The sequence below is a fragment of the Triturus cristatus genome, chromosome 6 (genome assembly GCF_964204655.1).
Source record: "Triturus cristatus chromosome 6, aTriCri1.1, whole genome shotgun sequence".
Lineage (NCBI taxonomy): Eukaryota > Metazoa > Chordata > Amphibia > Caudata > Salamandridae > Triturus > Triturus cristatus.
In genome coordinates, this window is record NC_140589.1 from 1,947,906,429 (window position 1) to 1,947,919,082 (window position 12,654).

The window sequence follows — 12,654 nt, forward strand, 5'->3', positions numbered from 1 at the left end:
CTGGGCTCGGGGTCTTTGAGGTTTCATCCTCTCCACCCCACACTTCGGCTACCTTACCTCTGACGCCTCCGGGTCTGGTCTCAGGGTCTTTGAGGTTTCATCCTCACTGTCCCACCCTTCGGCTGCTATACCCCCGACCCCTCCAGATCGGGGCTCTCGGTCTTTGAGGTTTTATCCTCTCCGCCCAACCCTTCGGGTGCTGTATCACTGACCCCTCCAGATCTGGGCTCGAGTTTTTCAGGTTTCATCCTCTCTGCCCCAACCTTCGGCTGCTGTACCTCCGACCCCTTCAGATCTGGGCTTGGGGTCTTTGAGGTTTCATCCTCTCTGCCCAAACCCTTCGGCTACTGTACCTCTGACCTCTCCAGGTCTGGGCTCGGGTCTTTGAGTTTTCATCCTCTCTGCCCCACCCTTTGGCTGCTATACCCCTGACCCCTCCGGATCTGGGCTTGGGGTCTTTGAGGTTTCATGCTCTCCGCCCCACCTGTCGGCTACTGTACCTTTGTCCCCTCCAGATATGGGATTGGGTCTTTGAGGTTTCATCCTCTCTGCCGCCTCCCTTCGGCTACTGCACCTCCGACCCCTCCAGATCTGGGCTCGGGGTCTTTGAGATTTTATCCTCTCTGCCCCACCCTTTGCCTGCTGTACCTCCGACCCCTCCAGGTCTGGGCTCGGGTCTTTGAGGACTCATCCTCTCTTCCCCACCCTTCGGCTGCTGTACATCTAACACCTCCAGGTCGGGGCTTGGGGTCTTTGAGGTTTCATCCTCTCTGCCCCGACCTTCGGCTGCTGTACCTCCGACCCCTCCAGGTCTGGGCTCGGGTCTTTGAGGTTTCAGCCTCTCCGCCCCACCCTTCGGCTACTGTACTTCTGAACTCTCCAGATCTGGGCTTGGGTATTTGAGGTTTCATCCTCTCCGCCCTAACCTTCGGGTGATGTACCTCTGACCCCTCCAGGTCTGGGCTCAGGATCTTTGAGATTTCATCCTCCCTGTTCTACCCTTCGGCTGCTGTACCTCTGACCCCTCCAGGTCTGGGCTCAGGTCTTTGAGGTTTCATCCTCTCTGCCCCACACTTTGGCTGCTGTACCTTCGTCCCCTCCAGATCTGGGCTCGGGGTCTTTGAGGTTTCATGATCTCTGCCCCACCCTTCGGCTGCTGTACCTCCGACACTCCAGGTCTGGGCTCTTGTCTTTTAGCTTTCACATTCCCTTCCCCACCCTTCTAATGCTGTACCTCTGCCCTCTCCAGGTCTGGGCTCGGGGTCTTTGAGGATTCATCCTCTGCGCCCCACTCTTCGGCTGCTGTACCTCTGACCACTCCAGGTCTGGGCTCGGGTGTTTTACGTTTCATCCTCTCTGCCCCACACTTTGGCTGCTGTACCTTCGACCCCTCCAGATCGGGGCTCGGGGTCTTTGAGGTTTCATGATCTCTGCCCTACCCTTCAGCTGCTGTACCTCCGACCCCACCAGATCTGGGCTCGGGGTCTTTGAGGTTGCATCCTCTCCGCCCCACCCTTCGGCTACTGTACCTCCGACCCCTCCAGATCTGGGCTTGAGGTCTTTGAGGTTTCATCCTCTCCGCCCCATCCTTCGGGGGCTGTACCTCTCACCCCTTCAGGTCTGGGCACTGGGTCTTTGAGGGTTCATCCTCCCTGCCCCACCCTTCGGGTGCTGTATGTCCGACTCCTACGGATCTTGTCTCGGGGTCTTTGAGGTTTAATCTTCTCTGCCCCACCCTTCAGCTGCTGTACCTCGAAAACACCTCCAGGTCTGGGTTCAGGGTCTTTGAGGTTTCATCCTCTCTGCCCCACCCTTCGGCTGCTGTACCTCTGACACCTCCAGGTCTGGGCTCGGGGTCTTTGAGGTTTCATCCTCTCTCCTCCACCCTTAGGCTACTGTACGTCTCACCCCTCCAGATCTGGGCTCTGGGTATTTGAGGTTTCATCCTCTCCGCCCCAACCTCCCACGACTGTGCCTCTGGCCCCTCCAGGTCTGGGCTTGGGGTCTTTGAGGTTTCATCCTCTCTGCCCCACCCTTCGGCTGCTGTACCTCCGATCCCTCCAGATCCGGGCTCGGGCCTTTGAGGTTTCATCTTCTCTGCCCCACCCTTTGGCTGCTGTACCTCCGACCGCTCCAGGTCTGGACTTGGGGTCTTTGAGGTTTCATCCTCTCCGCCCCAACCTTCGGGTACTGTACCTCTGACCCCTCCAGGTCTGGGCTCGGGGTCTTTGAGATTTTATCCTCCCTTTCCTACCCTTCGGCTGCTCTACCTCTGACCCCTCCAGGTCTGGTCTCAGGTCTTTGAGGTTTCATCTTCTCTGCCCAACCCTTTGGCTCCTGTACCTTCGAACCCTCCAATTCTGGGCTCGGGGTCTTTGAGCTTTCATCCTCTCCGCCCCACCATTCGGCTGCTGTACCCCTGACCCCTCCGGGTCTGGTCTCGGGGTCTTTGAGGTTTCATCCTCCCTGTCCCACCCTTCGGCTGCTGTACCTCTAACACCTCCAGGTCTGGGCTTGGAGTCTTTGAGGATTCATCTTCTCCGCTCCACCCTTCGGCTGCTATAACCCCGACCCCTCCAGATCTGGGCACCGGGTCTTTGAGGTTTCATCCCCTCCGCCCAACCCTTCGGGTGCTGTATCTCTGACCCCTCTAGGTCTGGGCTCGAGTTTTTCAGGTTTCATCCTCTATGCTCCAACCTTCGGCTGCTGTACCTCCGACCCCTCCAGATCTGGGCTCAGGGTCTTTGAGGTTTCATCCTCTCCGCCCCACCCTTCCGCGACTGTGCCTCTGACCCCTCCAGGTCTGGGCTTGGGGTCTTTGAGCCTAGGCTTCATCCTCTCCGCCCCACCCTTCGGCTACTGTACTTCTGAACTCTCCAGATCTGGGCTTGGGTATTTGAGGTTTCATCCTCTCCGCCCTAACCTTCGGGTGATGTACCTCTGACCCCTCCAGGTCTGGGCTCAGGATCTTTGAGATTTCATCCTCCCTGTTCTACCCTTCGGCTGCTGTACCTCTGACCCCTCCAGGTCTGGGCTCAGGTCTTTGAGGTTTCATCCTCTCTGCCCCACACTTTGGCTGCTGTACCTTCGTCCCCTCCAGATCTGGGCTCGGGGTCTTTGAGGTTTCATGATCTCTGCCCCACCCTTCGGCTGCTGTACCTCCGACACTCCAGGTCTGGGCTCTTGTCTTTTAGCTTTCACATTCCCTTCCCCACCCTTCTAATGCTGTACCTCTGCCCTCTCCAGGTCTGGGCTCGGGGTCTTTGAGGATTCATCCTCTGCGCCCCACTCTTCGGCTGCTGTACCTCTGACCACTCCAGGTCTGGGCTCGGGTGTTTTACGTTTCATCCTCTCTGCCCCACACTTTGGCTGCTGTACCTTCGACCCCTCCAGATCGGGGCTCGGGGTCTTTGAGGTTTCATGATCTCTGCCCTACCCTTCAGCTGCTGTACCTCCGACCCCACCAGATCTGGGCTCGGGGTCTTTGAGGTTGCATCCTCTCCGCCCCACCCTTCGGCTACTGTACCTCCGACCCCTCCAGATCTGGGCTTGAGGTCTTTGAGGTTTCATCCTCTCCGCCCCATCCTTCGGGGGCTGTACCTCTCACCCCTTCAGGTCTGGGCACTGGGTCTTTGAGGGTTCATCCTCCCTGCCCCACCCTTCGGGTGCTGTATGTCCGACTCCTACGGATCTTGTCTCGGGGTCTTTGAGGTTTAATCTTCTCTGCCCCACCCTTCAGCTGCTGTACCTCGAAAACACCTCCAGGTCTGGGTTCAGGGTCTTTGAGGTTTCATCCTCTCTGCCCCACCCTTCGGCTGCTGTACCTCTGACACCTCCAGGTCTGGGCTCGGGGTCTTTGAGGTTTCATCCTCTCTCCTCCACCCTTAGGCTACTGTACGTCTCACCCCTCCAGATCTGGGCTCTGGGTATTTGAGGTTTCATCCTCTCCGCCCCAACCTCCCACGACTGTGCCTCTGGCCCCTCCAGGTCTGGGCTTGGGGTCTTTGAGGTTTCATCCTCTCTGCCCCACCCTTCGGCTGCTGTACCTCCGATCCCTCCAGATCCGGGCTCGGGCCTTTGAGGTTTCATCTTCTCTGCCCCACCCTTTGGCTGCTGTACCTCCGACCGCTCCAGGTCTGGACTTGGGGTCTTTGAGGTTTCATCCTCTCCGCCCCAACCTTCGGGTACTGTACCTCTGACCCCTCCAGGTCTGGGCTCGGGGTCTTTGAGATTTTATCCTCCCTTTCCTACCCTTCGGCTGCTCTACCTCTGACCCCTCCAGGTCTGGTCTCAGGTCTTTGAGGTTTCATCTTCTCTGCCCAACCCTTTGGCTCCTGTACCTTCGAACCCTCCAATTCTGGGCTCGGGGTCTTTGAGCTTTCATCCTCTCCGCCCCACCATTCGGCTGCTGTACCCCTGACCCCTCCGGGTCTGGTCTCGGGGTCTTTGAGGTTTCATCCTCCCTGTCCCACCCTTCGGCTGCTGTACCTCTAACACCTCCAGGTCTGGGCTTGGAGTCTTTGAGGATTCATCTTCTCCGCTCCACCCTTCGGCTGCTATAACCCCGACCCCTCCAGATCTGGGCACCGGGTCTTTGAGGTTTCATCCTCTCCGCCCAACCCTTCGGGTGCTGTATCTCTGACCCCTCTAGGTCTGGGCTCGAGTTTTTCAGGTTTCATCCTCTATGCTCCAACCTTCGGCTGCTGTACCTCCGACCCCTCCAGATCTGGGCTCAGGGTCTTTGAGGTTTCATCCTCTCCGCCCCACCCTTCCGCGACTGTGCCTCTGACCCCTCCAGGTCTGGGCTTGGGGTCTTTGAGCCTAGGCTTCATCCTCTCTGCCCCTCTCTTCGGCTGCAGTACCTTCGACCCCTCCAGGTCTGGGCTCGGGTTTTTGAGTTTTCATCTTCTCCGCCCCACCCATCGGCTGCTGTACCTCTGACCCCTCAAGGTCTGGACTTGGGGTCTTTGAGGTTTCATCCTCTCCGCCCCAACCTGCAGGTACTGTACCTCTGACCCCTCCAGGTCTGGGCTCAGGTCTTTGAGGTTTCATCCACTCTGCCCCACTCTTTGGCTGCTGTACCTTCGAACCCTCCAGATCTGGGCTCGGGGTCTTTGAGGTTTCATCCTCTCCGCCCCACCCTTCGGCTGCTGTACCTCTGACTCCTCAAGGTCTGGGCTCAGGTAATTTACGTTTCATCCTCTCTGCACCACCTTTTGGGTGCTGTACCTCAGACTCCTCCAGGTCTGGATCCGGGGTCTTTGAGGTTTCATCCTCTCCGCCCCACCCTTCGGCAGCTGTACCTCTGACCCCTCCGGGTCTGGTCTCGGGGTCATTGAGGTTTCATGCTATCCGCCCAACCTGTCGGCTACTGTACCTCCGTCCCCTCCAGATCTGGGCTTGGGTCTTTGAGGTTTCATCCTCTCTGCCGCCTCCCTTTGGCTACTGCACCTCTGACCCCTCCGGATCTGGGCTTGGGGTCTTTGAGGTTTCATCCTCTCTGTCGCACCCTTCAGCTACTGTACCTCTGTCCCCTCCAAATCTGGGAACTGGGTATTTGAGGTTTCATCCCCTCTACCCCACCCTTCGGGTGCTGTACCTCTGACCCCTCCAGGTCTGGGCTTGGGTATTTGAGGTTTCATCCTCTCTGCTCCAACCTTCGGCTACTGTACCTCTGACCCCTCCAGATCTGGGCTCGGGGTCTTTTAGGTTTCTTCCGCTCCGCCCCACCCTTCGGCTACTGTACCTTTCACCCCTCCAGGTCTGGGTTTGGGGTCTTTGAGGTTTCATCTTCTCTGCCCCACCCTTTGGCTGCTGTACCTCCGACCCCTTCTGATCTGGGCTTGGGGTCTTTGAGGTCTCATCCTCTCTGTCGCACCCTTCGGCTACTGTACCTCTGTCCCCTCCAGATCTGGGAACTGGGTCTTTGAGGGTTCATCCTCCCTGCCCCACCCTTTGGATGCTGTACCTCCGACTCCTCCAGATCTTGTCTCGGGGTCTTTGAGGTTTCATCTTCTCCCCGCCACCCTTTGGCTGCTGTACCTCGAACACCTCCAGGTCTGGGTTCAGGGTCTTTGAGGTTTCATCCTCTCTGCCCCACCCTTCGGCTGCTTTACCTCTGACACCTCCAGGTCTGGGCTAGGGGTCTTTGAGGTTTCATCCGCTCTGCCCCACCCTTCGGCTGCTGTACCTCTGAACCCACCAGATCGGTGCTCAGGGTCTTTGAGGTTTCATCCTCTCCGCCCCACCCTTCGGCTACTATACCTCTGACCCCTCCAGATCTGGGCTTGAGGTCTTTGAGGTTTCATCCTCTCCGCCCCACCCTTCGGGTGCTGTATGTCCGGCTCCTACGAATCTTGTCTCGGGGTCTTTGAGGTTTCATCTTCTTTGCCCCACCCTTCAGCTGCTGTACCTCGAAAACACATCCAGGTCTCGGTTCAGGGTCTTTGAGGTTTCATCCTCTCTGCCCCACCCTTCGGCTGCTGTACCTCCGACACCTCCAGGTCTGGGCTCGGGGTCTTAGAGGTTTCATCCTCTCTGCCCCACCCTTAGGCTACTGTATGTCTCACCCTCCAGATCTGGGCTCGGGGTCCTTGAGGTTTCATCCTCACTGCCAAACCCTTCAGCTACTGTACCTCTGACCCCTCCAGATCTGGGCTCTGGGTATTTGAGGTTTCATCCTCTCCGCCCCAACCTTCCGCGACTGTGCCTCTGACCCCTCCAGGTCTGGGCTTGGGGTCTTTGAGGTTTCATCCTCTCTGTCCCACCCTTCGGCTGCTGTACCTCCGATCACTCCAGATCTGGGCTCGGGCCTTTGAGGTTTCATCTTCTCTGCCCCACCCTTTGGCTGCTGTACCTCCGACCCCTCCAGGTCTGGACTTGGGGTCTTTGAGGTTTCATCCTCTCTGCCCCAACCTTCGGGTACTGTACCTCTGACCCCTCCAGGTCTGGGCTCGGGGTCTTTGAGATTTCATCCTCCCTTTCCTACCCTTCGGCTGCTGTACCTCTGACCCCTCCAGGTCTGGGCTCAGGTCTTTGAGGTTTCATCTTCTCTGCCCAACCCTTTGGCTCCTGTACCTTCAAACCCTCCAATTCTGGGCTCGGGGTCTTTGAGCTTTCATCCTCTCCGCCCTACCCTTCGGCTGCTGTACCCCTGACCCCTCCGGGTCTGGTCTCGGGGTCTTTGAGGTTTCATCCTCCCTGTCCCACCCTTCGGCTGCTGTACCTCTAACACCTTCAGGTCTGGGCTTGGAGTCTTTGAGGTTTCATCCTCTCCGCTCCACCCTTCGGCTGCTATAACCACGACCCCTCCAGATCTGGGCACCGGGTCTTTGAGGTTTCATCCTCTCCGCCCAACCCTTCGGGTGCTGTATCTCTGACCCCTCCAGATCTGGGCTCGAGTTTTTCAGGTTTCATCCTCTATGCTCCAACCTTCGGCTGCTGTACCTCCGACCCCTTCAGATCTGGGCTTGGGGTCTTTGAGGTTTCATCCTCTCTGCCCAAACCCTTCGGCTACTGTACCTCTGACCTCTCCAGGTCTGGGCTTGGGGTCTTTGAGCCTAGGCTTCATCCTCTCTGCCCCACTCTTCGGCTGCTGTACCTTCGACCCCTCCAGATCTGGGCTCGGGCCTTTGAGGTTTCATCTTCTCTGCCCCACCCTTTGGCTGCTGTTCCTCTGACCCCTCCAGGTCTGGGATCGCGGTCTTTGAGGTTTCATCCTCTCTGCCCCACCCTTCGGCTGCTGTACCCCCGACCCCTCCAGGTCTGGGCTCGGGTCTTTGAGGTTTCATCAACTCCGCCCCACCCATCGGCTGCTGTACCTCTGACCCCTCAAGGTCTGGACTTGGGGTCTTTGAGGTTTCATCCTCTCCGCCCCAACCTTCAGGTACTGTACCTCTGACCCCTCCAGGTCTGGGCTCAGGTCTTTGAGGTTTCATCCACTCTGCCCCACTCTTTGGCTGCTGTACCTTCGAACCCTCCAGATCTGGGTTCGGGGTCTTTGAGGTTTCATCCTCTCTGCCCCACCCTTCGGCTGCTGTACCTCTAACTACTCAAGGTCTGGGCTCGGTTGTTTTACGTTTCATCCTCTCTGCCCCACCCTTTGGGTGCTGTACCTCTGACTCCTCCAGGTCTGGATCCGGGGTCTTTGAGGTTTCATCCTCTCCGCCCCACCCTTCGGCTGCTGTATCTCTGACCCCTCCGGGTCTGGTCTCAGGGTCCTTGAGATTTCATCCTCCCTGTCCCATCCTTCGGGTGCTGTATCTCTGACCCCTCCTGATCGGGGCTCGAGATTTTCAGGTTTCATCCTCTCTTCTCCAACCTTCGGCTGATGTACCTCCGACCCCTCCAGATCTGGGCTCGGGGTCTTTGAGGTTTCATCCTCTCTGCCCCACCCTTCGGCTGCTATACCCCTGAGTCCTCCGGATCTGGGCTTGGGGTCGTTGAGGTTTCATGCTATCTGCCCCACCTGTCGGCTACTGTACCTCCGTCCCCTCCAGATCTGGGCTTGGGTCTTTGAGGTTTCATCCTCTCAGGCGCCTCCCTTTGGCTACTGCACCTCTGACCCCTCCGGATCTGGGCTCGGGGTCTTAGAGATTTCATCCTCTCCGCCCCACCCTTCGGCTGCTGTACCTTTGACCCCTCCAGGTCGGGTCTCGGAGTCTTTGAGATTTCATCCTCTCTGCCCCACCCTTCGGGTGCTGTACCTCTGACCCCTTCAGGTCTGAGCACTGAGTCTTTGAGGGTTTATCCTCCCTGCCCCACCCTTCGGGTGCTGTATGTCCGATTCCTCCAGATCTTGTCTCGGGGTCTTTAAGGTTTCATCCTCTCCGCGCCACCCTTTGGCTGCTGTACCTCGAACACCTCCAGGTCTGGGGTGAGGGTCTTTGAGGTTTCATCCTCTCTGCCCCACCCTTCGGCTGCTGTACCTCTGACACCTCCAGGTCTGGGCTTGGGGTCTTTGAGGTTTCATCCTCTCTGCCCCACCCTTCGGCTGCTGTACCTCCGATCCCTCCAGATCTGGGCTCGGGCCTTTGAGGTTTCATCTTCTCTGCCCCACCCTTTGGCTGCTGTACCTCCGACCCCTCCAGGTCTGGACTTGGGGTCTTTGAGGTTTCCTCCTCTCTGCCCCAACCTTCGGCTGCTGTAGCCCTGACCCCTCTGGGTCTGGTCTCGGGGTCTTTGAGGTTTCATCCTCCCTGTCCCACTCTTCGGCTGCTGTACCTCTAACACCTTCAGGTCTGCGCTTAGAGTCTTTGAGGTTTCATCCTCTCTGCTCCACCCTTCGGCTGCTATAACCACGACCCCTCCAGATCTGGGCACCGGGTCTTTGAGGTTTCATCCTTTCCGCCCAACCGTTCGGCTGCTGTATCTCTGACCCCTCCAGATCTGTGCTCGAGTTTTTCAGGTTTCTTCCTCTATGCTCCAACCTTCGGCTGCTGTACCTCTGACTCCACAAGGTCTGGGCTCGGGTGTTTTACCTTTCATCCTCTCTGCCCCACCCATCGGCTACTGTACCTCTGACCCCTCCAGGTCTGGTCTCGGGGTCTTTGAGATTTCATCCTCTCTGCCCCACCCTTCGGCTGTTGTAACTTCGACCCCTCCAGATCTGGGCTCGGGGTCTCTGAGGTTTCATCCTCTCTGCCCCACCCTTCGGCTGCTGTACCTCCGACACTCCAGGTCTGGGCTCAGGTCTTTTAAGTTTCATATTCCCTGCCCCACCCTTCTGATGCTGTAACTCTGACCCCTCCATAACCCCTTCATGTCTGGGCTCGGGTATTTTACGTTTCATCGTCTCCGCCGCACCCTTCGGCTGCTGTACCTCTGACCTCTTCAGGTCTCGCCTCGGGGTCTTTGAGGTTCCATTCTGTCCGCCCGACACTTCGGGTGCTGTACCTCTGACCCCTCCAGGTCTGGGATGGGGTCTTTGAGGTTTCATCCTCCCTGTCCCACTCTTCGGGTGCTGTACCTCGGACTCCTCCAGGTCTGGTCTCGGGGTCTTTGCGATTTCATCCTCTCTGCCCAACCCTTCGGCTGCTGTACCTTTAAATTGGTCTGGGCACAGGTTCCAGTTTCCTAATTTGGAAGATTCTCTGATGTTCCTTCAGTCCAGTAAAATAGCACCAAAAAGGAAACATTTGTCCCACAGTATTTCATCAGTGTCAGGAAAAATAATGCTGTGCCGAACCTATCAGTGGAATGTCTGGGACAGTCTTACGACTAAGGGTATATGATGCGATGACTGGGTGGGTAACCAGTCATTGATGAAATAGTCTATCCTCCATAATTTACGCCCCAATAACAAAGTGCGTCCATCTAGCTCTTTGTACAGACTCCTTCAGTTTGCAGGCGCTGTGAGGAAAAGGCGTTCATTAGCCCTGGGGATTGGAGGCGGGGTTGGTCTTGGCTCAGGTCGGCTGCAGAGCATCGAATCATGGCTCCTATGTTTCTATTTACCATGCTGTAAGCATGCGCAGTTACAGCTTCTGACACCTTCTGTTTTGTGTTTTCAGGATCATCATGAGGCTACACATATGGACGAAGTGCAACTTAAGACTCTTTCTAATGCTTTTTACACTTTTCGTCATGAGTTCGATTTATTATCAGCTCCCTCGACAGGTAAGATACCAGTAAAGCACTTTATAGCTTTAGGATGTCGGGCTTAAGGTCCTTGTTAAGTGTGTGTGGGCTTACATTGTATTAATATTGGGACTTTTGTGATGTGCTGCATGCCACTTGAATGTCTCCTCTTTGAAGAAGGTTTATAAATAAGTTGCCTGGATGTTGGGCTCGAGGTATCTGACCTGGAATAGAGCATGTCCACGTCGTCCTACAACACAACCACCATGACATGGAGAGATGGTGTGAGGACGGAGGGACGGCAGGACTCCTACAACTGTAGGAGATTACTAGGAGCAAGGCACGAGCATCTCTGAGCCACATGCCGAGGGGTCCATCCTCTCATCCGGCACAGGGCTAGGCACGAGCAACTCCAAGCCACATGTCGAGGAGTCCATCCTCTCATCCAGCGCAGGGCTAGGCACGAGCAGCTCTGAGCCGTAAGTCGAGGGGTCCATTCTCTCATCCAGCGCAGGGCTAGGCACGAGCAGCTCCGAGCCACATGCCGAGGAGTCCATCCTCTCATCCGGCACAGGGCTGGGCACGAGCAGCTCTGAGACACATGCCGAGGAGTCCATCCTCTCATCCAGCGCAGGGCTAGGCACGAGCAGCTCCGAGCCACATGCCGAGGAGTCCATCCTCTCATCCGGCACAGGGCTGGGCACGAGCAGCTCTGAGACACATGCCGAGGAGTCCATCCTCTCATCCAGCGCAGGGCTAGGCACGAGCAGCTCCGAGCCACATGTCGAGGGGTCCATTCTCTCATCGAGTGCAGGGCTAGGCACAAGCAGCTCCGAGCCACATGTCGAGGGGTCCATCCTCTCATCCAGTGCAGGGCTAGGCACAAGCAGCTCCGAGCCACATGTCGAGGGGTCCATCCTCTCATCCAGCGCAGGGCTGGGCACGAGCAGCTCTGAGCCACATGTCAAGGGGTCCATCCTCTCATCCGGCGCAGGGCTGGGCACGAGCAGCTCTGAGCCGTAAGTCGAGGGGTCCATTCTCTCATCCAGCGCAGAGCTAGGCACAAGCGGCTCTGAGACACATGCCGAGGAGTCCATCCTCTCATCCGGCACAAGGCTGGGCATGATTAGCTCTGAGCCGTAAGTCAAGGGGTCCATCCTCTCATCGAGTGTAGGGCTAGGCATAAGCGGCTCTGAGCCACATGTCGAGGGGTCCATCCTCACATCCAGCGCAGGGCTAGGCATGAGCAGCTCCTAGCCACATGTCAAGGGGTCCATCCTCTCATCCGGCGCAGGGCTGGGCATGAGCAGCTCAGAGCCACATGTCAAGGGGTCCATCCTCTCATCCGGCGCAGGGCTTGGCAGGAGCAGCTCCTAGCCACATGTCGAGGGGTCCATCCTCTCATCGGGCGCAGGACTAGGCACAAGCAGCTCTAAGCCACATGTCGAGGGGTCCATCCTCTCATCCAGCACAGGGCTGGGCATGAGCAGCTCTGAGCCACATGTCGAGGGGTCCATCCTCTCATCCAGCACAGGGCTGGGCATGAGCAGCTCTGAGCCACATGTCAAGGGGTCCATCCTCTCATCCGGCGCAGGGCTAGGCATGAGCAGCTCTGAGACACATGTCGAGGAGTCCATCCTCTCATCCAGTGCAGGGCTAGGCACGAGCAGCTCCGAGCCACATGTCGAGGGGTCCATCCTCTCATCCAGTGCAGGGCTAGGGAGCAGGAGCTCCTAGCCACATGTCGAGAAGCCCATCCTCTCATCCGGTGCAGGGCTAGGCACGAGCAGCTCCGAGCCACATGTCGAGGGGTCCATCCTCTCATCCGGTGCATGGCTAGGCACGAGCAACTCCAAGCCACATGTCGAGGAGTCCATGCTCTCATCCAGCGCAGTATGTGTTTCGAAAACAAGGGGACCCCGCACGTTTGTGACCTGGGGTAAGTAGGTAGTTTAACAGAACAGTGGTCTAGGTGAGGTCAAAGATCCTCAGGTAGCAAGGCTACAATTGTTTAATTTGAAACTAATTCAATAGAAATCATTGATATGCTGAAGCCAAGGCGGATTCAGTTCAGAA

The 12,654-nt window shown here is 57.3% G+C and overlaps 1 protein-coding gene across 2 annotated transcripts in view; it reads left to right on the top strand.

Moving 5' to 3' along the window:
* LOC146822570 (NXPE family member 2-like) overlaps nucleotides 1-12,654 on the top strand; it is a 587,680-nt gene that overhangs the window by 104,916 nt on the left and 470,110 nt on the right. For both annotated transcript variants that reach the window (XM_085613679.1, XM_085613678.1), the window contains exon 2: nucleotides 10,512-10,617. In XM_085613679.1, coding sequence (XP_085469805.1) covers nucleotides 10,512-10,617 — 106 coding nt within the window. The remainder of the gene's footprint in view (nucleotides 1-10,511; nucleotides 10,618-12,654) is intronic.